Source organism: Nycticebus coucang, chromosome 7 (genome assembly GCF_027406575.1).
Source record: "Nycticebus coucang isolate mNycCou1 chromosome 7, mNycCou1.pri, whole genome shotgun sequence".
Classification (NCBI taxonomy): Eukaryota; Metazoa; Chordata; class Mammalia; order Primates; family Lorisidae; genus Nycticebus; species Nycticebus coucang.
In genome coordinates this window covers 116,825,173-116,847,101 of record NC_069786.1, presented here as the reverse complement: position 1 = coordinate 116,847,101, position 21,929 = coordinate 116,825,173, and the positions used below count along the sequence as shown (strand labels likewise).

General features: G+C 46.4%; 1 protein-coding gene across 1 annotated transcript; it reads right to left on the bottom strand.

Moving 5' to 3' along the window:
* Positions 1–18,498: 18,498 nt before the first annotated feature.
* INHA (inhibin subunit alpha) lies at positions 18,499–21,794 on the bottom strand. Its single transcript, XM_053597105.1, has 2 exons — positions 20,965–21,794; positions 18,499–19,489 (listed from the first exon to the last, which is right to left on the bottom strand). The coding sequence occupies exons 1-2, from the start codon at positions 21,239–21,241 to the stop codon at positions 18,654–18,656; spliced, it is 1,113 nt and encodes a 370-aa protein (XP_053453080.1). The 5' UTR covers positions 21,242–21,794; the 3' UTR covers positions 18,499–18,653.
* Positions 21,795–21,929: the final 135 nt, after the last annotated feature.

The following is a 21,929-nucleotide window of genomic DNA, read 5'->3' as shown; positions in this document are numbered from 1 at the left end:
TCCTCCGGCTGGTCTCAAACTCCTGAACTCAAGTGATCCTCCTACCTTTTGCCTTCCAGAGTACTAGGATTATAGGCATGAGCACTATGCTGGGCCTGAAAGATCTTATTTTCTTTTTTTTGTGGTTTTTGGCTGGGGTTGGGTTTGAACCCGCCACCTCTGGCATATGGGACCAGCGCCCTACTCCTTGAGCCGCAGGCACCTCCCAGATCTTATTTTCCAAAGACAAACTATTTGAAATGAGAATGTATCCCTTAAACTACCCAATTTCCTGTTCTTGGCATACTACGGTAAAGCCTAAAAGGTAGTCAAGTGAAATATGTAGAAATACATCATGAACAGTGTTGGGGGGCAGCACTGGTAGCTGCCGGTGAGGGTGCCAGCCATGTACACCGAGGCTGGCGGGTTGGAGCCCGGTCTGGGCCTGCCAAAACAACAATGACCACTACAACAACAACAAAAAATAGCTGGGTATTGTGGCAGGTGCCTGTAGACCCAGCTACTTGGGAGGCTGAGACAAGAGAATTGCTTAAGCCCAAGAGTTTGAGGTTGCTGTGAGCTGTGACATCATGGCATTCTACCCAGGGTGACAGCATGAGAGTTTGTCTCAAAAAAAGATAGTGTTAGGGCTCAGAAAACAGTACCCCAAATGTAGTGCTTTGGCTTGGTGAGTACTTTGAACTAAGAGATTGGAAGACCTCAGAAGTAGTCTCTCTCTGACCTTCTGACCTCCTATCTTCCACATTTCTTTCTCCCTCAAGGCAAACTATTGAAACCAGAATTTCTTTCCCTCAAGGTGGGTCATAGAAACTAGAACCCCTCCCCCACCAAATGCCAGCCATGACACCTAAAATTATCATTCTAACCTTCCCCTGCCTTTCTGTGTAGGACCTGGCCATAAAGAAATTCTCTGACCTACCTTTACTGATAAGTAAGTCACAAGGGATCCTGCCCTGTACTTGGGAGGAAGGGATGCTAAACAAAGAGATCTTGCTGGGTTTACCCCCTCCTGTTATTATTAAATCATGCCCTTTTGGCCCAGTCACATTGCTAAATGCTGTCTATTCTTCATCAAACCTAAGCATAAAAATAGACAGTTTTCCTTAGATCTTTGAATCTTCATTTCTGAAGGCTCCCATGCCACGTAAAACTTTAATTAAATAAATTTGTTATACTTTTCTCTTGTTAATGTAGGTTTTGTTATTGGAGTATCAGCCATGATCCCTATGATGGCAAGGAAAGGTATGCCACTGTGCCCCTACAACAGAGTACTATAAAAATGTAAAGTCAGAGAACAGGCTCAATATATTTTTGTTGAATTATTCATCCCAAAACCTGATGGTTTTCAGTCCCTGTTTATCAGTCACCTGAAACTAAGGAGAGTGGGTTCTCCCATACTTTAACTTCCAACTCTGCCTCTCTTAGGCAAGAAACAGATTCTTTTGAAGTTCCTGACATTGCAGCACCTTGAAATCTGTTACAAAGGTTTCTCCCCAGCCCAGTTATTTTCTGAGAATTGCTCCATTCATGTGGGTAGCCCTATAGCCAGGGATTTTTCTATATCCCCTTGCTTCCTAGAAATGTGAAACTGGGACAAAAGGAGAAGCAAAGAAAGCTGAACTACAGAAGGAGAGAAAAATCGATCTACTCATAGAAGCAGCAAAGGAGACTAGTTCTTGTTTCCATCCTCCTTGTGAGGTCCGGTCTCCTTTCCACCCTTGGCCTTGGCCTCCTTTCAAAGAATTCTCCCCTCCCCGCTCCCTTTTTTTGCCAAAGTTAGTTTGAATGTATTTCTGTAAATTGCTACTATAAAAACCTTGACTAAGACAAAATCTTTAAAAAATATTAAAATGGAAAAAATTCCCATTCACCATAGCAGCCCAAACACACACACAGACACACATACAAACACAACATTTTGAGAAATATGTCAGAAGGGCGGAGCCTGCAGCTCAGTGAGTAGGGCGCCAGCCCCATATACCAAGGGTGGCGGGTTCAAACCCAGCCCTGGCCAAACTGCAAGAAAAAAATAGCCCAGCGTTATAGCAGGGCACCTGGAACCCCAGCTACTCGTTAGGCTGAGGCAAGAGAATCGCCTAAGCCCAGGAGTTGGAGGTTGCTGTGAGCTGTGTGACACCACAGCACTCTGCCAAAAGCGATAAAGTGAGACTCTGTCTCTTAAAAAAGAAAGAAAGAAATATGCCAGATCTATATGAAGAAAACAAGACAACTTTACGGACATTCTAAATGACTAAAATAAGTCAGATGTGGTAGCACCCAGTTATAGTCTCAGCCACACTGGAGCATCACTTGAGCCCAGAAGTTCAAGGCTACAGTGCACTATGGTCCTGCCTGTGAATACCCACTATGCTCTAGCCTGGACAACACAGCAAGATCCTGACTGTAAAATAAATTTTTTTTTTTTTTTTTGTGGTTTTTTTGGGCCGGGGCTGGGTTTGAACCCGCCACCTCCTGCATATGGGACCGGCGCCCTACTCCTTGAGCCACAGGCGCCGCCCAATAAAATTTTTTTTAAAGATTTAAGTAAATGAAAACATGTTTCTGATGGGAAACTTCAGTAATATTATACATAATTATGTCAATTTAATGCAATTTCAATTAAAACCCCAATAGGAAGATTTTGGAATTTGATAGTTGAATCTAAAATTCACCTGGAACACTAAACATATGAGCATGGCCAAATTTTGAGATGGAGGAGAGGGAAGCAAGATGCAATAATAGGAGCTTTTCCACATAACAAAATGTCCTGTAAAGTCACAGTAACCAAAGTAGTGTGGTATGACAAAGAGACAAATATATTGAATCATATTGTAGAAATAATCATGATTACATGAGAATTGTTTACTATATATGATAAAAATGACTTTAAATTAATGGGGTAAATAATGAGTTATCCAATAGTTTGGAACAACTAGGCGTCCACCTGTAAAAAACTAAGTTTCTTTCCTTACACCCTGCACATTAGGTTCCAGAAGAACTAAGGAGCTAAACTTTTTTTTTTTTTTTTTTGAGACAAAGTCTCAAGATGTCACCTTGGGTAGAGTGCCATGACATCACAGCTCACAGCAACCTCAAACTCTTAGGCTCAAGCAATTCTCTTGCCTCAGCCTTGAGCAGGGACTACAGGCACCTGCCACAATATCCAGCAATTTTTTTGTTGTTGTTGCAGTTGTCATTGTTGTTTAGCAGGCCCAGGCCGGGTTTGAACCTATCAGTCTTGGTGTATGTGGCCGGCGCCCTACCCACTGAGCTACAGGCACCACTCTAAATATTATTTTAAAAATTAACACTAAGCACTCTTTAAAGCAGTGGTTCTCAACCTTTCTAATGCCGTGAACCTTTAATACAGATAAAAGAGGTCGCGACCCACAGGTTGAAAACCACTGCTTTAAAGGATGAAGTTCAAATTGATTTCTTAAAGAATTATCTTTATTAAAAAGGCATGAAATGGGCTCGGCGCCTGTGGCTCATGCGGCTAAGGCACCAGCCACATACACCTGAGCTGGCGGGTTAGAATCCAGCCCGGCCCGCAATGACATCTGCAACCAAAAAATAGCCGGGCGTTGTGGCGGGCACCTATGATCCCAGCTATTTGCAAGGTAGAGGCAGAAGAATTGTTTGAGCCCAGGAATTAGAGGTTGCTGTGAGCTGTGATGCCATGGCACTCTAACCAGGGCGACAGCTTGGGGCTCTGTCTCAAAAAAAAAAAAAAAGGCATGAAATGCCATTTTTAAAAAATATGTTGTTAGAAAGTAGCATAACAGGCCAGGCACAGTGGCATACACCTATAATTCTAGCCCTCTGGGAGGCTGAGGCAGGTAGATAGCCTGAGCTCACGATTTCGAGACCAGCCTGAGCAAAAGCAAGACCCTATCTCTACTAAAAATAGAAAAAAGAAAAACTGAAGTAAGAGGATCACTTGACCCCAAGAGTCAGAGGTTGCTGTGAGCTGTGATGCTACGGCACTCTACCCAGGGCAACAGCTTGAGACTCTGTGAGAGAAAGAGAGAGAGAGAAAGAAAGAAAGGGAAAGAAAAGGAGGAAGGAAGGAAGGGGAAGGAAAGAGAGAGGGAGGGAGAGACAGAGGGAAGGAAGGAAGGTAAGAAGGAAGGAAAAAAGAAAAGAAGGAAGCATAATGTGGGTGGGCTGCTACTGCATAATGTCATAGGACCATGAATGAAATTGTGTTCCTCAAAGAAATTCTTTGATAGAATTTGTAAACACTTTTCTGAGTTTTAGTCCCCAGGAGTAACAGTCCACCTAATATCAGCAATGTGCAGCTGATCCTTCCATACACATGACCAAGACCTCCCAGCAGAGGAGTGGATCTGGTGCTAGAGAGGTGCAAGTCATCTGCCTGAGGCTCCACCCCAATGTTGCTGTGGGAGGAGAGAGCTGCTGCTGTTACCTTCCCTAGCATCCATGAGCTCCTGGCAAAATCCTTATAATAAAAGGTGTGCTTGTTACTAGCTTAGGCTGCAGGGATGAAAAGAAGGGGAAAAGGGTAACTTCATGTGAGAATGACAAAGTCTGGCTGGGCCTGGTGGTTAAACCTATAATCCTAGCACTCTGGGAGGTAGAGGTGAGAGGATCACTTGAGTTTGAGACCAGCCTGAACAAAGGCAAGACGCTATGTATACTAAAAATAGAAAAATGAGCTGGACATTGTGGGGTGCTTGTAGTCCCGCTACTTGGGAGACTGAAGCAGGAGGATCCACTTGAACCCAGGAATTTGAGATTGCTGTGAGCTAGGCAGACACACCATGGTAGTCTAGTTTGGGAAACAGAGTTAGACTCTGTCTCAGAAAAAAAAGAAGGGGGCGGCGCCTGTGGCTCAGTGGGTAAGGCGCCGGCCCCATATGCCGAGGGTGGCAGGTTCGGACCCAGCCCCGGCCAAACTGCAACAGAAAAATAGCCGGGCGTTGTGGCGGGCGCCTGTAGTCCCAGCTACTCGGGAGGCTGAGGCAAGAGAATCACGTAAGCCCAAGAGTTAGAGGTTGCTGTGAGTCATGTGACGCCACGGCACTCTATCCGAGGGCGGTACAGTGAGACTCTGTCTCTACAAAAAAAAAAACAAAAAAAAAACAAAGGCAAAACAAAACACAAAAGGGAAGGACAAAGTTTGCTACAAGAGACTACAGACTTCAGATCTTGGTCCAAAGCCTGCTTGTTTCTGATACCTTGGACCATGCAAAACCCAAGACTGGGGTGGCACTTGTGGCTCAGTGAGTAGGGTGCCGGCCCCATATACCAAGGGTGGCGGGTTCAAACCCAGCCCCGGCAGAACTGCAACAAAAAAATAGCCGGGCGTTGTCGCGGGCACCTGTAGTCCCGGCTGCTTAGGAGGCTGAGGCAAGAGAATTGCGGAAGCCCAAGAGCTGGAGGTTGCTATGATTCCTGTGGCATCATGGCACTCTACCGAGGGTGGTAAAGTGAGACTCTCTCTACAAAAAAAAAAAAGACAAGACTGCTTGTTTCTGATGCCTTGGGTTTTTGTAAAACCCAAGACTGTTGTCCACATGGAAATAGAAGTCATAGTTCATGGCTCAGCACTTGTAGCTCAGCAGCTAAGGGTGCCAGCCCTTTGTTATTTGGCAGGCCCAGGCTGGATTTGAACCCACAAATCCAGCCTGGGCCTGCCAAATAACAATGACAACTATAACAAAAAAATAGCTGGGCGTTGTGGCAAGCGCCTGTAGTCCCAACTGCTTGGAATGCTGAGGCAGGAGAATCACTTGAGCCCAAGAGTTGGAGGTTGCTGTGAGCTATGATGCCACAGCACTCTACCCAGGGCAACATAGTGAGACTCTGTCTTAACAACAACAACAAAAAAAATAGTTCATGTTTAGGACATGAGCTACTGTCCTGGTTTGGACCTCCCTGCTCTGATGCTATAGCTTCCAACAGTAGATCAGATGACTGAGCCCTCAGGATCCCTTCAAAATAAAAATTTCACACTTGGATTAAGGGTGAGGGGGTTAAATTAGATGATATATTTGTTTCATCAAGTTGGTATTTTGGTGGAGTAGGAAAGGGGGACAGATGGAAGAGAAGAGGTATAAATATTACCTCCAAAAATAGAGTTTTGCTTTGGGAGGCTGAGGCGGGTGGATTACTTGAGCTCACAGGTTCAAGACCAGCCTGAGCAAGAGCGAGACCTAGTCTCTAAAAGTAGCCGGGCATTGTGGTGGACGCCTGTAGTCCCAGCTACTTGGGAGGCTGAGGCAAGAGAATCTCTTGAGCCCAAGAGTTTGAGGTTGCTGTGAACTATGACACCAGGGCACTCTACCGAGGCAGACAAAATGAAACTCTATCTCAAAAAACATAGAGTTTTGACATAATGGTTTATATTAGGAGGAAGTCCATGTACCTAGCACCTGCAGTCCAGGATTGAGTGGTCAGAGGTAGTTCTTTCCACATAAGAAATCACATTTTGTCTCTTGGCTCTGCTGCCAAGCATGTCCACAAAAGACCCACCCAGGAATTGTCCTAGTCACCAAAATCAAACATACAGGATGCATCGGCAGCAGTGGAGGAAGTCTGGCCTGAGAACTCTGTGTTAGACCATGACCAGGCAAGCTCACCACAGTCTGGTTCCAGGACAGACTGAACTTGAGGCACACAGAGGGAAAGCTAGGGAGGCAGACGCCAAGTTCACTGTGAAATCAGAGAAGCCAGGACCTGAAACTAGCTGACTGAAAAAGAAGCAACAAAATAACAGTATTCTAGCCAGCCATCTGCAGTCTGGTCACTGCCTGAGCAGACCTTGCAGTTCTGCACAAAAATCAACTGAAGGATTCCATGGGCAGCCTCATAGTAAACCTGAGGCAACCTGAGAGTGCCCTTAATTCTTTTCATTGTCCGACTTGGAAACCCATGGAATCGGCTGAGAAGTGGGTTAAAAGAAGCTATAAGAAAGACCAGGACTTCGCACCCATAGCTCAGTGAGTAGGGTGCCAGCCACATATGCCAAGGCTGGCGGGTTCAAGCCCAGCCCAGGCCTGCTAAAGAACAGTGACAACTGCAACCAAAAAATAGCCCAGCATTGTAGTGGGTGCCTGTAGTCCTAGTCCCAGCTACTTGGGAGGCTGAGGCAAGAGAATCATTTAAGCCCAAAAGTATGAGGTTGCTGTGAGCTATGATGCCATTGCACTCTACTGAGGGTGACATAGTAAGACTCTGTCTCAAAAAAAGAAAAAAAAAAAAGGGAAAGATGAGATGAAGACTACATTACCCATCCAAATTGGTCTGAGAAAAGCAGAAACTTGACAGGAAAAACAGGTAGAGGCAGCTATGAAGAAGAGAGGAGAGCAGACAACCCAAGAGAGGAAGAAAGAGACACTGTTTCAAAGCAGAAAATCTGCAGAAGGCCCATTGGCAAAATCAGGTACATATGTGACACACATCTTGCATCCCAGTGCTCCTGCTCGTAGGCCTGGAGAGAGGAGGGTAATGGTCCATAGCAAGGGAGGAAACTGCAAATGTCAATTGCTATAACACCTGCAGCGTGTGACCTGGGTGAACAGGGAAAAGGAAACAAGAGGAAATGAAGATCCCAGGGCTTAGGGTCAGCAGGGCTGTGGGAAGGGGAAAGGTAGAAGCTGCTTCAGAATCTTAGAGTGCTGAAGAACCATGAAGTTAGACCAGTCTTTCGCTCTTTTGTTCATTCAACAAATATTTACTGAGCCCTGACTATGTGGCAGACCTTGTGTTAGATTCCGGGTAAATAAGGAGAGAAAGATGTGGCTCTTGTTCTTGAGAAGCTGGCCAGTGTGTGACAAAAGAGGCAAACTCCATCAATGACATGACAACATTGTACTAATGTTACCTTCCTATTGTTGCTGTAACAAATTTTACCAAGTTTAGCTGTGTAAAACAACATGCACACTATCTTACAGTGTGGTCAGAGTGCAACCTGGGTCTCACTGGGCTAAAATTAAGGTGTCAGGAGGGCTATGTTCCTTTCTGGAGTCTGCAGTGGGAGAATCTATATTCTTATGTTTTCCAGCTTCTAGAGCAGTGTTTTTCAACCTTTTTTACCCCACAGCACACTTGAACCTATAGTTAACCTTACACGTCAAAATTATGATCAAAATTATGTTAATCATAAAATGGAGTAAAGGGCCTGGTGTGGTGACTTACTGCTGTAATCCTAGCACTCTGGGAGAGACCTCATCTCTAAAAAAGAAAAAAAAAAATCACAGGGCATTGTTGTGGATGCCTATAGTCCCAGCTACTTGGGAGGCTGAGGCAAGAGGATCACTTGAGCCCAAGAGTTTGAAGTTGCTGTGAGCTATAATGCCACAGCATGCTACCAAGGGTGACAAAGTAAGACTCTGTTCAAAAAAACAATTTTTTTTAAGAACAAAAGATGGAGTAAAAAAAGAGAATATACTTACTGTGCTTTGAACTTCTTTTGAAACTAAATTTAATTAATGATCATTAAAAATTTTGGCAGCATTGGTGGTACCCATAGCTCAGTGGGTACCAAGAATACATTATGTCCAAAGTGGCTAAATCCTGAGAACAGGAGAGGACTTAGAAAATTGACTGATTATTCAGCATGCTGTATTGGGCACCATCAAGCGTGTCAACCTCTCACACCCCTCTTCTTGCTTCTTGGGGTCAAGAAACTCCAGCAGGATCAGCTGTCTCCAGGTGGGAGTGGTGGATATGAGATCATTAAGTGGAAAGAAAGGACAGTGCTCCTGGTGGCAGGTGACACTTTCAGAAGACCAGCTGCCAGAATGCCCTACCCAGCAGCATATCCCACCCCTGGCAGACCATTAGGGACCGTACATTAATGACTCTCGCCATGGTGTAATCTCACACTCTAGTCCCTCAGGAGTACACAAACAGAAAGGGCAAAGAGTCTAACAGAAAATCTCAGATAAAAGATAAGCTTCCAGCCAACAATTATCAAATATTTGAAGAAAGTCAACATCCTGAAAGAGAAGTATCAAATCCAATGTATCCAAGAACTATCACCGAGTAAGTAATTGCTCATAGAACATAAACAGGACTTTGGAATGAAAGGATATCACATTTTAAAGAAATTAACTGAAAAATTAAACGTGATTATGAAATAACAAAAAGCCCTCAAGAAAATGATAAGAATGGGCCACGTGTGTGTGACCCGGAGGACTGAGAAAATACATTTTTTTTAGTCAGTACTTTAAGTTCTTTTTTTTTTTCCGTAGAGACAGAGTCTCACTTTATGGCCCTCGGTAGAGTGCCGTGGCCTCACACAGCTCACAGCAACCTCCAACTCCTGGGCTTAAGCGATTCTCTTGCCTCAGCCTCCGGAGTAGCTGGGACCACAGGCGCCCGCCACAACGCCCGGCTATTTTTTGGTTGCAGTTTGGCGGGGCCGGGGCTGGGTTTGAACCCGCCACCCTCGGTATATGGGGCCGGCGCCTTACTGACTGAGCCACAGGCGCCGCCCTGTACTTTAAGTTCTTTAATACAAGAAATAGAAAATATTTAAAAATAGCTAAAATATAGCCGGGCATTGTGGCGGGCGCCTGTAGTCCCAGCTGCTCGGGAGGCTGAGGCAAGAGAATCACATAAGCCCAAGAGCTGGAGGTTGCTGTGAGCCGTGTGACGCCACGGCACTCTACCGAGGGCAGTAAAGTGAGACTCTGTCTCTACAAAAAAAAAAAAAAAAAAAAAAATAGCTAAAATATTCAGAGTATTGATCTAAAATTTTTATATCACTTAATAAAATTTCTGAAATAGAAAATAGAAAGTAATAGGAAGCTACATTCAAATAAATAAATTGAAGGAAAAACATGATTCATTCATTTGAAAGAGCCCACCAAATGTGGATCAGAACCCACTTTTAAAATTAAAATATAGCCTGTGGCTTAGTAGATAGGGCCAGCCCCATATACCGAGGGTGGTGGGTTCAAATCCCGCCCAGGCCAAACTGCAACAAAAAACTGCCAGGCAGGGCAGCGCCTGTGGCTCAGTGAGTAGGGCGCCGGCCCCATATGCCGAGGGTGGCGGGTTCAAACCCAGCTCCGGCCAAATTGCAACAAAAAAATAGCCGGGCGTTGTGGCAGGCACCTGTAGTCCCAGCTGCTCGGAAGGCTGAGGCAAGAGAATCGCGTAAGCCCAAGAGTTAGAGGTTGCCGTGAGCTGTGTGATGCCACGGCACTCTACCTGAGGGTGGTATGTGAGACTCTGTCTCTACAAAAAAAAAAAAAAAAAAAACTGCCAGGCATTGTGGCGGGCGCCTGTAGCCCTAGCTTCTTGGGAGGTTGAGGCAAGAGAATTGCTTAAGCCCAAGGGTTTGAGGTTGCTGCGAACTGTGATGCCACAGCACTCTACCGAGGGCGATAAAAGCAAGACGCGTCTCTAAAATAAATAAATGAATGAATGAATAAATAAAAGTAAAATATAGTTCCATTGTTGTTTAATTTCAGATACCTTGGTAAGGAGAACATCCTGAAAACTTACAAGGAGGGGAAAAATATATATGAGTTACAAAAGTATGAGAATCATTTTGATACTAAGTCTCTCATTGAATAACAGGATGCAGAAAAAGAGGGAGAGAATTTTTCTCAGTTCAGAGGAAAAACGTCTTCGAATCTAGAATTATACATACAACTCAACCATCATTCAAGGATGAAAAGCAAAACTTTTGCAGGAAGTCAGAAAGTTTATCACCTACAGACCTAGTCTGAAATAAATGATAAAAGGGGTATATCAGCCTTTTATTTGAAGAAAAAATGAATCCACAAGGAAGAATAAAAGGCAAAAAGCAGTGGTGAATGAAGTCTTTAGTAAATTTGGTTAATTAGAATAAGACAAGATTAGGACAAAATAGGCCAAAAAAAGGGAGCAGAGAAAAATACTAAAAGGACAAAAAATGTAAGATATTAAAAGTGATTGCTATCTCCAGAAAGAGCTTGGGGCTAGGATGCCCTCCTCGGTGGTAGACACTCTCATCTGCTCAGGAAACTTGAAGAACAGATGAGAGGGGGTGTGGTATAGCAGTGGACGCACAGAGTCCTGAGCTAGACCTATAAAGTCCAAATCTTGGCTCCACCTCTTACTAAGGATGTGACTCTGGATAAATTATTAATCTACCTATGTCTCAGTTTCTTCATCTGTGTGATGGATATAATATCAGCTCCTACCTCATACAGTTGTTACAAGGAAATAAGTTTTAATTAATTAATTAATTTATTTATTTTTGAGACAGAGTCTCACTATGTTGCCCTCAGTAGAGTGCTGTGGCATCACAGCTCACAGCAACCTCAAACTCTTGGGCTTAAGTGATTCTCTTGCCTCAGCCTCCAAGTAGCTGGGACTACAGGCGCCCACCACAATGCCCGGCTTTTTTTTGTTGTTGCAGTTGTCATTGTTGTTTTAGCTGGCCCAGGCCGGATTTGAACCCACCAGCCCCAGTGTATGTGGCCTGTGCCCTAAACACTGAGCTACAGGTGCCCAGCCAGGTCATAAGATTTTAGTTGTAACGTGTCTGGCACAGAGTTAGTGCTATATAAGTGTTTGTTATATAAAAATAATAAAATTAACAAATGAATCTTGTTTCCTGGAGGGCAGAGGGAGTGTGATTGCTGAAAAAAAAAAATGTAATAGGAAGACTGGAAAATAAAGTTGAAGAAAATTCTTAGAATGTAAAGTAAAACAGTTGTAGCCCAATATATATGGCATGATAATATTTGTGGGGGGGGAAGAGTTTTTCTACAAAATACATATATGTATGTAAACTCACAGAAATTTCTGGCAGCATATTTAGCTCTATAGAGGGGACAGGAATTGAAAGCAACAATCAAGGGGAACTTGAGCTTTATCTTTAATATTTGAATCTTTTTTCTATTTTGTAGAGACAGGGTCTCACTTTGTCGCCCTCGGTTGAGTGCTATCGCATCATAGCTCACAGCAACCTCCAACTCCTGGGCCTAGGCGATTGTCTTGCCTCAGCCTCTCTAGTAGCTGGGACCACAGGTGCCCACCACAATGCCCGGCTAGAACATGTATCTATTTGTTACTTATGAAATAAAAAAAAAACAGTAACTTTTTTTTATTATTATTATTATTATTTTTTTGTAGAGACAGAGTCTCACTGTACCACCCTCAGTAGAGTGCCGTGGCGTCACACAGCTCACAGCAACCTCCAACTCTTGGGCTTACGCGATTCTCTTGCCTCAGCCTCCCGAGCAGCTGGGACTACAGGCGCCCGCCACAACGCCCGGCTATTTTTTTGTTGCAGTTTGGCCGGGGCTGGGCCTGCACCCGCCACCCTCGGCATATGGGGCCCGCACCCTACTCACTGAGCCACGGGCGCCGCCCACTTTTTTTTCTTTTTAAAGAGACAGGTCTTGCTCTGTTGCCCAGGCTGGAGTGCGGTGATGTAATCATAACTCACTACAGCTCCTTGAACTCATCAATTGATCCTCCCATTTTAGCCTCCCAAAAGCTAGGAGTATAAGCTTGAGCCACCATTCCTGGATAATTTTTCTTTCTTTCTTTCTTCTTTTTTTTTTTTTGTAGAGACAAGGTCCTGCTATGTTGCCAGGCTGGTCTTGAGCTCCTGGCCTCAAGCAATCCTCCCATCTCAGCCTCCCAAAGAGATGGGTTTACAGCTTGAACCACCACCAAAAAGAAGTTAACATTTTTTGAAAAAAAAAATTAAAAAACAAAGTCTGGGTACAGTGGTTCAAGCCTGTAATCCTATCACTTTGGGAGGTCGAGGTCAGTGGATCACCTGAGCTCAGAAGTTGGAGACCAGCCTGAGCAAGAGTGAGACCCACCCGACTCCCCAGTCTCTAAAAAGAAAAATAGCTGGGCCTTGTGGCAAGCAGCTGTAGTCCCAGGAAGGCTGGGGCAAGAGGATTGCTTGAGCCCAGGAGTTTGAGGTTGCTGTGAGCTATGATGCCATAGCACTCTACCACAGGTGACAAAGTGAGACTCTGTCTCACAAACAAAAATAAAAATAAAAAACAGAGGCAGGTGTGTCTCACGCCTGTAATCCTAGTACTCTTGGAGGCCAAGGCAGGTAGATTGCTTGTGCTCAGGAGTTGAAAACCAGCCTGAGCAAGAAGGAGACCCCATCTCTGCTAAAAATAGAAAAAGTAGCTAGGCAAATGAGAGGCTGAGGCAAGAGGATAGCTTGAGCACAGGAATTTGAGTTTGCTGTGAGCTGTGCCGCCAAAGCACTCTAGCCTGGGGCAACAAAGTCAGTCTGTCTCTCTCTGTCTCTTCTCTCTCTCTCTCTCTCTCTCCCCATCTCCCCCCACAAAATAAATAAAAATAAAAAAATAAAATGCCCCTTCCAGTAAGCAAGATATTGATGTAACATTAGGTGAATGTTAACCTTTAATATTCTTTTTTGAAATTTCTATTTGCTATCTAAACTTTTGGTATGAGTTTGCTTTTATGTTATTTGAATTAAAACAGTTTTCTTTAACTTATTATTACAGAGCAAGGGTATCATTATTATTACAGTGTTCCATTGTAATATTATCTCCACATATGAGCCTTTATAGTATTATTGTTATTATTGTTGTTGCGGTATATGTGCTATTCTTCGGGAATCCAAGTTACAGACCTAAAGATGTTCTCAGGACAGATCTGATCCATAATGGGGACACGGGGGTAGGGGGTGTTACCTGTACTTGAAAAATGATCAGAATTTGTGTCAAGAGATTTGGGGCATGTATGGTTGACTAGGGAGAAGAAAAGAGGAATGGTTAGATCAGCCTGCAAGGACAGGTTTAGGGTCAATTGCCAAAGGCTTTTAGATCACATAAGAGAAGTTGAACTTTGCAATTTTTTTTGCTTTTTTTTTTTTTGAAACAAAGAGTCTCACTTTGTCACCCTGCCCTCGGTAGAGTGCTCTGGCGTCTTAGCTCACAGCAACCTCAAACTCTTGAGCTCAAGCGATTCTCTCCCCTCCACCTTCTGAGTAGCTGGGACTACAGGTGCCTGCCACAACTCCCGGCTGTTTTTAGAGTCGGGGGTCTCACTCTTGCTCAGGTTGGTCTGGAACTCTTGAGCTCAGTCAATCCACCCACCTCAGCTTCCCAAAGTGCTAGGATTACAGTGTGTAGACAATTATTTAGGCCACCCTAAGTAACATGATCACATCAGGACACCTTGGCAGCCACGTGGAGGATGGATGGAAGGCCAGGGAGTGACTGGTTAAGGAGGCTGCCGAATTGCCCAGTCAAGAATTGCAAAATAGCATCTATGCAGGAAGAGAGAAAGGACCTGATTTGAGGAAGAACCAATTATGTTTGCTTCTCAGCATCCACCCCACCCTTTTGTGGAACTGTTCCCTGTTTGGGGGATACTACATTTTTTCACCTTTAGCCCTAGTGATTTAGGCTCCAGTCTCCAGGGGTAGGACACAAGATGTGGGCTAAGGTATTATTAACTCAGGCCCTTTCCTGGAGGAGCATGTGACTTTAATCAGTCGAATCAGATCATCAAGACCTGTCCCAGGACTTTTGTAAATGAACTCCCTCCTGCTGGACCAACTTGCATGATAATGGGAGCCTGAGCCGCCCGGGGCTGCTATGCATAGAGGAGAGGAGAGTCTACAGGTGGATCCTGGTGTCATCTTTTGAACTTAGAATTGAGCCATACATTTTAGCCAGCTGTGCCCTGGATTTGTCTTGAGCTCACGAGCCATTGTTAGCCGGTTCTTACAAAGTTTTTTGGTCTAAGCCACTTTGTGCTGAGTTTTCTGTTTCAACTGACTCCAAATTAAGATTATTCACAGAGTGTCCCTGACAGCTCCAGAAACAGGGAACATCTCTGAAGCTCACTGTTCTTGGGTTAGTTTCGTGATGGGGATTGAGGACAAAAAGATGTCCATGGCCACCATCAGTCCACTCTTAGGGAGGGGAGGATATTCTTCCTGACTTGCTACATTAGCAGAATCTAAAGTCTTTGAGACCCTAGAAAGGAAGCCCCAGCCCAGTGACTCTCAGACTTTGGGGTTTCTCAGATTTCGCAGAGCAGTAAAATTCCAAAGAGAAATCTTAGGGCCCAAAATAGAATTGCCAAGTTTTAATTTTGTTAAGGCAAAACTTAAACAAAGAAATACTCACTGCCTTCTGCCATCTTCATAGCATCATGAAAGAAATAACACTTTCTGGCTCTGCACCTGTAGCTCAGCGGCTAGGGCACCGGCCACAGACACAGGAGCTGGCGGGTTCAAACTCAGCTCAGGACCACCAAACAGCAATGACAACTACGACAATGAAATAGCCAGGCATTGTGGCGGGTACCTGTAGTCCCAGTTACTTGGAAGGCTGAGGCAAAAGAATTGCTTAAGCCCAAGGGTTTGAGGTTGCTGTGACCTGTGATGCCACAGCACTCTACTGAGGGTGACATAGTGAGATTCTGTCTTTAAAAAAAAAAAAAAAAGAAAGAAAGAAAGAAAAAGAAATAGCACTTTCTCACAACACACACACAAGTAGAAAGGATAATAGATAGCTTTAGAATTAAGGACAGTCCTTTAGGGTGGTGCCTACAGCTCAAGGAGTAGGGTGCCAGCCCCATATACTGGAGGTGGTGGGTTCAAACCTGACCCTAGCCAAAAAAAAAAGGACAGTCTTTTAAAATGGATGCGTTTAGCTTTGTGAAAGACTCATATTGGCTTTTCTCACTTTGTCTCAAACATGTGAAAACTTTTTACTTGCAACACCAACCTGCTAAATGGCCTCGTGGAGAATCCTGTGCCTCTCAGTACACTGTCCCCAGCCCCCAGCACTCAGCCACATCCTAGAGATAGGAAACATCTAGATCTTTTTTTTTTTTGAGACAGAGTCTCACTTTGTTGCCCTTGGTAGAGTGCTCGTTGCGTCATAGCTCAGAACAACCTCAAACTCTTGGACTTAAGCGATTCTCTTGCCTCAGCCTCCCAAGTAGCTGGGACTACAGGCACCCACCACAGTGCCTGGCTATCGTTTTGTTGCAGTTGTCATTGTTTTTTCTTTTTTTTTTTTGTTTCTTTGTTTTTTTTTTTTTTTTTTTTTTTTGGGTTTTTGGCCGGGGCTAGGTTTGAACCTGCCACCTCCGGCATGTGGGACCGGTGCCCTACCCCTTGAGCCACAGGCACCACCCTGTTTCTTTGTTTTTGAGACAGAGCCTCAAGCTGTCGCCGTGGGTAGAGTGCTATGGCATCACAGCTCACAGCAACCTCCAACTACTGGGCTTAAGCAATTCTCTTGCCTCAGCCTCTCAAGTAGCTGGGACTACAGGCACCCACCATAACACCGGCTATTTTCCGATTGTAGTTGTCATTGTTGTTTGGGAGGCCCAGGCTGCATTTGAACCCACGAGCTCTGGTGTATGTGGCTGGCCCCTTAGCTGCTTGAGCTACAGGCACTGAGCCTGTCATTGTTGTTTTAGCTTGCCCGGATGGGTTTGAACCCGCCAGGCTTGGTGCATGTGGCTGGCGCCCTACCCACTGAGCTACAGACGCCACCAGGAAACATCTAGATCTTAACATAGTATCTTAGGGGGTGCCCGAGAAGAATGAGGACTTTAAGCCTACTGGGAAAATTGAAGATCCCAGGGAAAAGCCTCACTGTTTGGGCCAGACAGGGACAGGTAGAATACAGACACCACTGGCAGAGCCCAGGCAGCCCCCATCCCGAGTAGGGAACTGCCTACCCCTTAGCACAGAGTGGTTCCGATGCCAGATGGGGATGAAGGTGCTGGCAAAGACTGTGAACAGACAGGTTTCCCACTCCAGAGCAGAGGTAACCTCCTAGGGGACTCAATGTCAACAGAACAGAGCTTGTGTAGGAGCTTATATGGTACGTGGGCTCCAAAGGGCTCCTGTGCTGTGGGGAACAGTAGTTCATTCAGGTTAGCTGCCGGGGAGGGGGATGGTAGGTATGACAAGGATTCCGGGGCAGGCATTTATGCACCCACCCTATCCAGCCAGACTGGTAGAAGGGAGTCTTTGACAAGTCAGAGACTCTGTTAGGATAAATATACACTGGAGTTGTACAGTTAATATCAGAAAATACTCTCGAGTTTCTTTTTTTTTTTGTATGTGTGTGGTTTTTTTGGCCAGGGCTGGGTTTGAACCCGCCACCCCCGGCATATGGGACCAGCGCCCTACTCCTTGAGCCACAGGCGCCGCCCTCTCGAGTTTCATTTTGATGGATTTGAATATTCCAGCCCCACCGCATCCCACCACTGGAGATGGATGATGAGGGCAGAGAGCCAGGACCCGAGGGTGGGGCAGAAGGGATAACAACACCCAGGGGATAATGAGGAGAGTGCAAAAAAGCTGGGAGGGAGGCCAGAGAAGAAGGGCTTCCCAATGCCCAAATCTGGAGGCAGAAGGAAACACATTGGGAAAAGAAAAAGGACAGTTTTGCACCATGCCTCACACACACAAATTCACACATTTCCTTCTGGCAGTCAGCTCTGCTTTCCACTGCTCCAACATTAGGGAATGAGTTAAAGTGTTATGGAAAGATATACAGGGAGCATCAAAGGATTTTGGGAACTGGAATCTCAGGGTAGTGAGGCCTCATGGAGTCAAAGACGTTCTAGTACTCTTGACAAACTGAATCCTCAGGTCTTCATTCTGGTGATCTGACCTTAACACAGCATCATCTCCCTGCTGCCCTTGTCAACTTCTCTCTGATACTGCCAATCTTTTTTTTTCCTTTCGTTTCTTTCTTTCTCTCTCTTTCTTTCAACAGAGTCTTACTCTGTAGCCCTGGGTAGAGTACCCTAGCATCATAATTCACAGCAACCTCAAACTTTTGGGCTCAAGTGATTCTCTGGCCTCAGCCTTCCAAGTAGCTGGGACTACAGGTGCCTGCCACAATCCCCGGCTATTTTTAGAGACTGGGTCTTACTCTTGCTCAGGCTGGTCTGGAACTCCTAAACTCAAGCAATCCTCCTGCCTCAGCCTCCCAGAGTGCTAGGATTACAGGTGTGAGTCACCATGCCTGGCCCATATCCATCTTTCTCTTATTTCCCAAGAGGTCCCAAGATCTGACCAGCTCTGAATGATTATCTCAGTGGAAATCCAAAAGCCAAATTCTCTGGCCAGACTACAAATTATCTGAACTTGGGCTAAGTGTTCATCAGCTAGGACAGAAGACAGCAGGGGAGAGGGTGTGGCTGTCTTGGATAAGACATTATGAGTGCAGCAGTCTCCTTCAGATGTGCAAGGCAGGCAAGCGATTGACATGTCAGGTTCCGCCTGCAGGAGGTCTGGTTCTGTCTCCAGAGTGGCTGTCTGAGGAGCTTGGAACACGTTTGGGTCAACCCCCAGTGCTGCAGATCCCCAACAGATACACACCCAACTATAGCTCTTGAACTCCAGATCTCTCAGCTCAAATGTGGCTGAGTGACCTGAGATCCCACAATCCCATGCTCCTGGGCCCCAGACCTCCCCAAGACCGTATCAGAGAAGTCTGAGAATGCATGCCAAGTCATATGCACTTTATGTTCTTTATTGTCACATGTTACCCATGGGACGGGGTGAGATGGGCAGGGAGCCCTCAGGCAGAAAAGTAGAAGGGGAGTGAGAACTATCTATTTTCCAAGCTTTATTCTTCCTCCCAGCTGATGATGGTGGGGGCTTGGCCACCAGTCATGGGATAAGAAAATAGAACCCTTTAAATACAAGCACAGTGCTGCGTGAGAAGGTTAGGCACCGTCTCATATTTGAAAGAATAACCTCCATCTGAGGTGGTGCGGACATGCAGGGGCCTCATGGTCCCTGGAAGAGCAGCACAGCAGGGCTGGGCCCCTGGCACCAAGGAAAGGGGCTGAATAGGGGTAGGGGGAGCCCCAGAGACAAGCAGGGATAGGTCTGATAGGGTAGGCAGCCCACAGCCACCGTGACAGTAGTAGAAGATAAAACTGGGGGGGTGCACGATCCACCGATCCCAGCCCAGCTCCTGGAAGGAGATGTTGAGTGCTGCTCTGTGGCAGTTGACATGGGCAGCCAGTTCCTCTGGAGGCCTCTGCAACAGACGCAGAGCAGCAGGAGACCAAGGCCAGGGAATCGGGGGAGTTGAGCGCCGGGCTCTCTCCCCTCCGCTGCTGGGTGGTCTGGCCCTTGTATGGGCCACGAGGAAGGGCGTGGCCTCAGGCCGTACGGAGCAGAAACAGAGAGGGCAGCGCAGCAGTAGCACCAGGACAGGTTGGGTGAGCAGAGGGAGGGCAGAGGCATCCAGGTGCAGCACGGCCCAGCGGGTGGGGGCCCGGCCCAAGGACATGGGCACAGTTATGGGGCCCCCAGATGATAGTGCCAGCAGGCCTAGCAGGGGCCCAGAGCTATTAGAGGCTGCTGTGCCACGCCTGTCCAGCCCTGTGTAGAACCACATCTGAGCCGAAGTCACCTGGCGGCTGCGTGTATGCTGGGACGGCCGGAACACATATGTGAATAGTCCCTCTTCATCCTCCCAGGCCAGCTTTCCAGCAGCTGGCTCATTCTCACAGCTGGCACCTGTAGGAGACAGAAGGGAAGGGAAAGGGCAGACCCCCTTGTAGGACCTGGGACCCCTTCTCACCAGGAGTGCTGGTGATGGGACAAGCATTCTCCTGAGTACCCTCCCAGATAGGGACTCTCCCGAGCCTTGGAGTGGAACTTCCATAGGCTCTGCATTTTTTAATTTCATCATTAAAGGACTTAAGAAAAAATAAGACATTGCCAATTTCTCTCTGAAGAATTTAATATTCCCATTATAAATGTGTAAGAGGCTGTCAGTCTCTACCTTCAATAACACTGAGAACAGTTAGAGTTAAATGTTTGCTCATCACATAATGCAAAATGGCATCTTAAATAGTGTGTACATGGGCATTTGTTGTATTATTCTTTATATCTTTTAGCATGTCAGGAACTTGTGGCTCAACAGAGTAGGGTGCCATCCCCATATACCAGAGGTGGCAGGTTCAAACCTAGCCCCAGCCAAAAACTGCAAAAAATAAATAAATAAATAAATAAATTACTTAAAATAATCCCATTTTAAAAAGACAGATTAACACCAAATTAAAAAGAAAAGAGAAGGAAGAAAAGTGGGGTGGGAGGAGAGAAAGAAAAGGAGAAAGAGGAGGAGGAGGAGGGAGAGAAGGAAGAGGGACAAAACTCAGAAGGTAATCCTTTCCAAGAAAGTGTGGGTGGCATGCTTACCCTGACATACGCATAGACTATACTAAATAACCATGGACCATCTCTAGTCAAAAGACCAGCAATTTAGGCTGTACTATTACATGGTTTCTCTCATTATAAATTCACAACAATTGATCCATTGTACAGATAAGGAAACTGAGGCTTAGACAGGTGAAGTGATATTATTAAGTAGCCAGGCTGGGATTCTGCTTGTTCTCAAAGCCATACTTGCCACCCACTGTGGCTGAAGCGAGGGGGGTCCTTGGTAGCAGAAAAGTAGGGCAGATGACAAGAAAGTCCACCCAAAAAAGGGTTTTATTTGTTCTATCAGTGGAACGTGGGGATGTACATAAAGAGGTGAGACAGGAACACAAGAGAAGGTATTCTGAGCTCCCAGAAGAATTTTCCAGCTCATCTTTTCCCTGCATCCCTGATATCTTCTCAAGTCTCAGCTACCTGGGGCTAAAGAAGCAGGCTTTGGGAAGGGAGCTGAGGCACAGATAGGAGAAAAGATGGCAGGAAGGTGCTCAAGCCCAGACCTCTTTCTCTAGAGAACCTTGGTCTCCCAAACGCATACCTCCCAAATGCCTGCTATGCGCCATGAACTCTAGGTCCACTGCCTCACTTGGTCCTGAAAGGCATATGTTACAGATGAGGAGACAGAGGGTCAGGGAGGTTTAATTAATGGCCTATTGTTGCAAAGCTATTGAGTGGCAGGGCTAGGATCCAAACCCAGGTATGCCTGGCTTCCAAGCCCAGGCTGTACCATGCTGCTTCTCAAAGTCACCCTGCCAGTTCCCCACCCTCATTACCTGTGGCAGGGAAAAGGATGGCCTGGGAGACATCCTCCTCCTCCTCCTCGGGCTCAGAGCCCCTGCGAATGAAGCCCCCTAGGGCATGTCTTCGGGGTAGACGCCTGACTCCAGGATCCCCACCTTGCCCGGTCACTGCCGGGGGTCCCAAGGCATCCAGGAACAGAGCCTTCACCTTGGCCAGGACTAGCTCCCGATCCAGCTCCAGCCCTTGGCAGCTGGGCTTGCCCAGTGGGGCCAGCAACAAAAGCAGCAGCAGGGGCAGCTGGGGCACCATAGCTCACCTGGCCCTGCCAGCAGGGAACCCACACCCTGCCCTGTGCCCCTTCTGTCAGGGTCTGCGCAGGGCCTCCCCACTCTCCCCTCCCCATCCCACACCCCCCTCTTCTACCCTTCTCACCCATCTTCCCTAGGCCGTCCCACGCCCTACAGACTGACTTGCCCCTGCCCATGGCATTGAGACCTCCTATCTCTGACGCAGACGTCTGTGGCCCTGAGCCTTATCTCCCACTCCCGCCAGGAATGCGGAGGAGGGGGCTGGGGAGGGTTTTCACCCCAAGTGACCTGATCCACACATACAAACATACAACTCCCACCCCCTACACACACGCACATGTTCACACACTGTGTTAAGTCTCACATCCTACTACCCAGCACACAGAGGTAACATTAGGTGAGACAGGACCCAGGGAGCTGGGGTCAGCCAGCCTCTAAAAGTGTCATTTGTCAATAAGACACAGTGCACCATCCTCTCAGACCTTCTGGGGCCCCAGCTACTGGACTAGCCATGGGGGGAAGGGCTGGGGCTGGGACTAGAACTGGGGCTAGTGAGGGGGGCAGGTGGTCCCGCTAGCTCTATACTTAGCCCGAGGAACCAGTCTGGGCTCTTGTCTTCCAGCTGTGTCATCAGAGAATATTTTTGGGATTGGCAGCTGCAGGCGCCTCTGCCACTCAGGCCCAAGCCT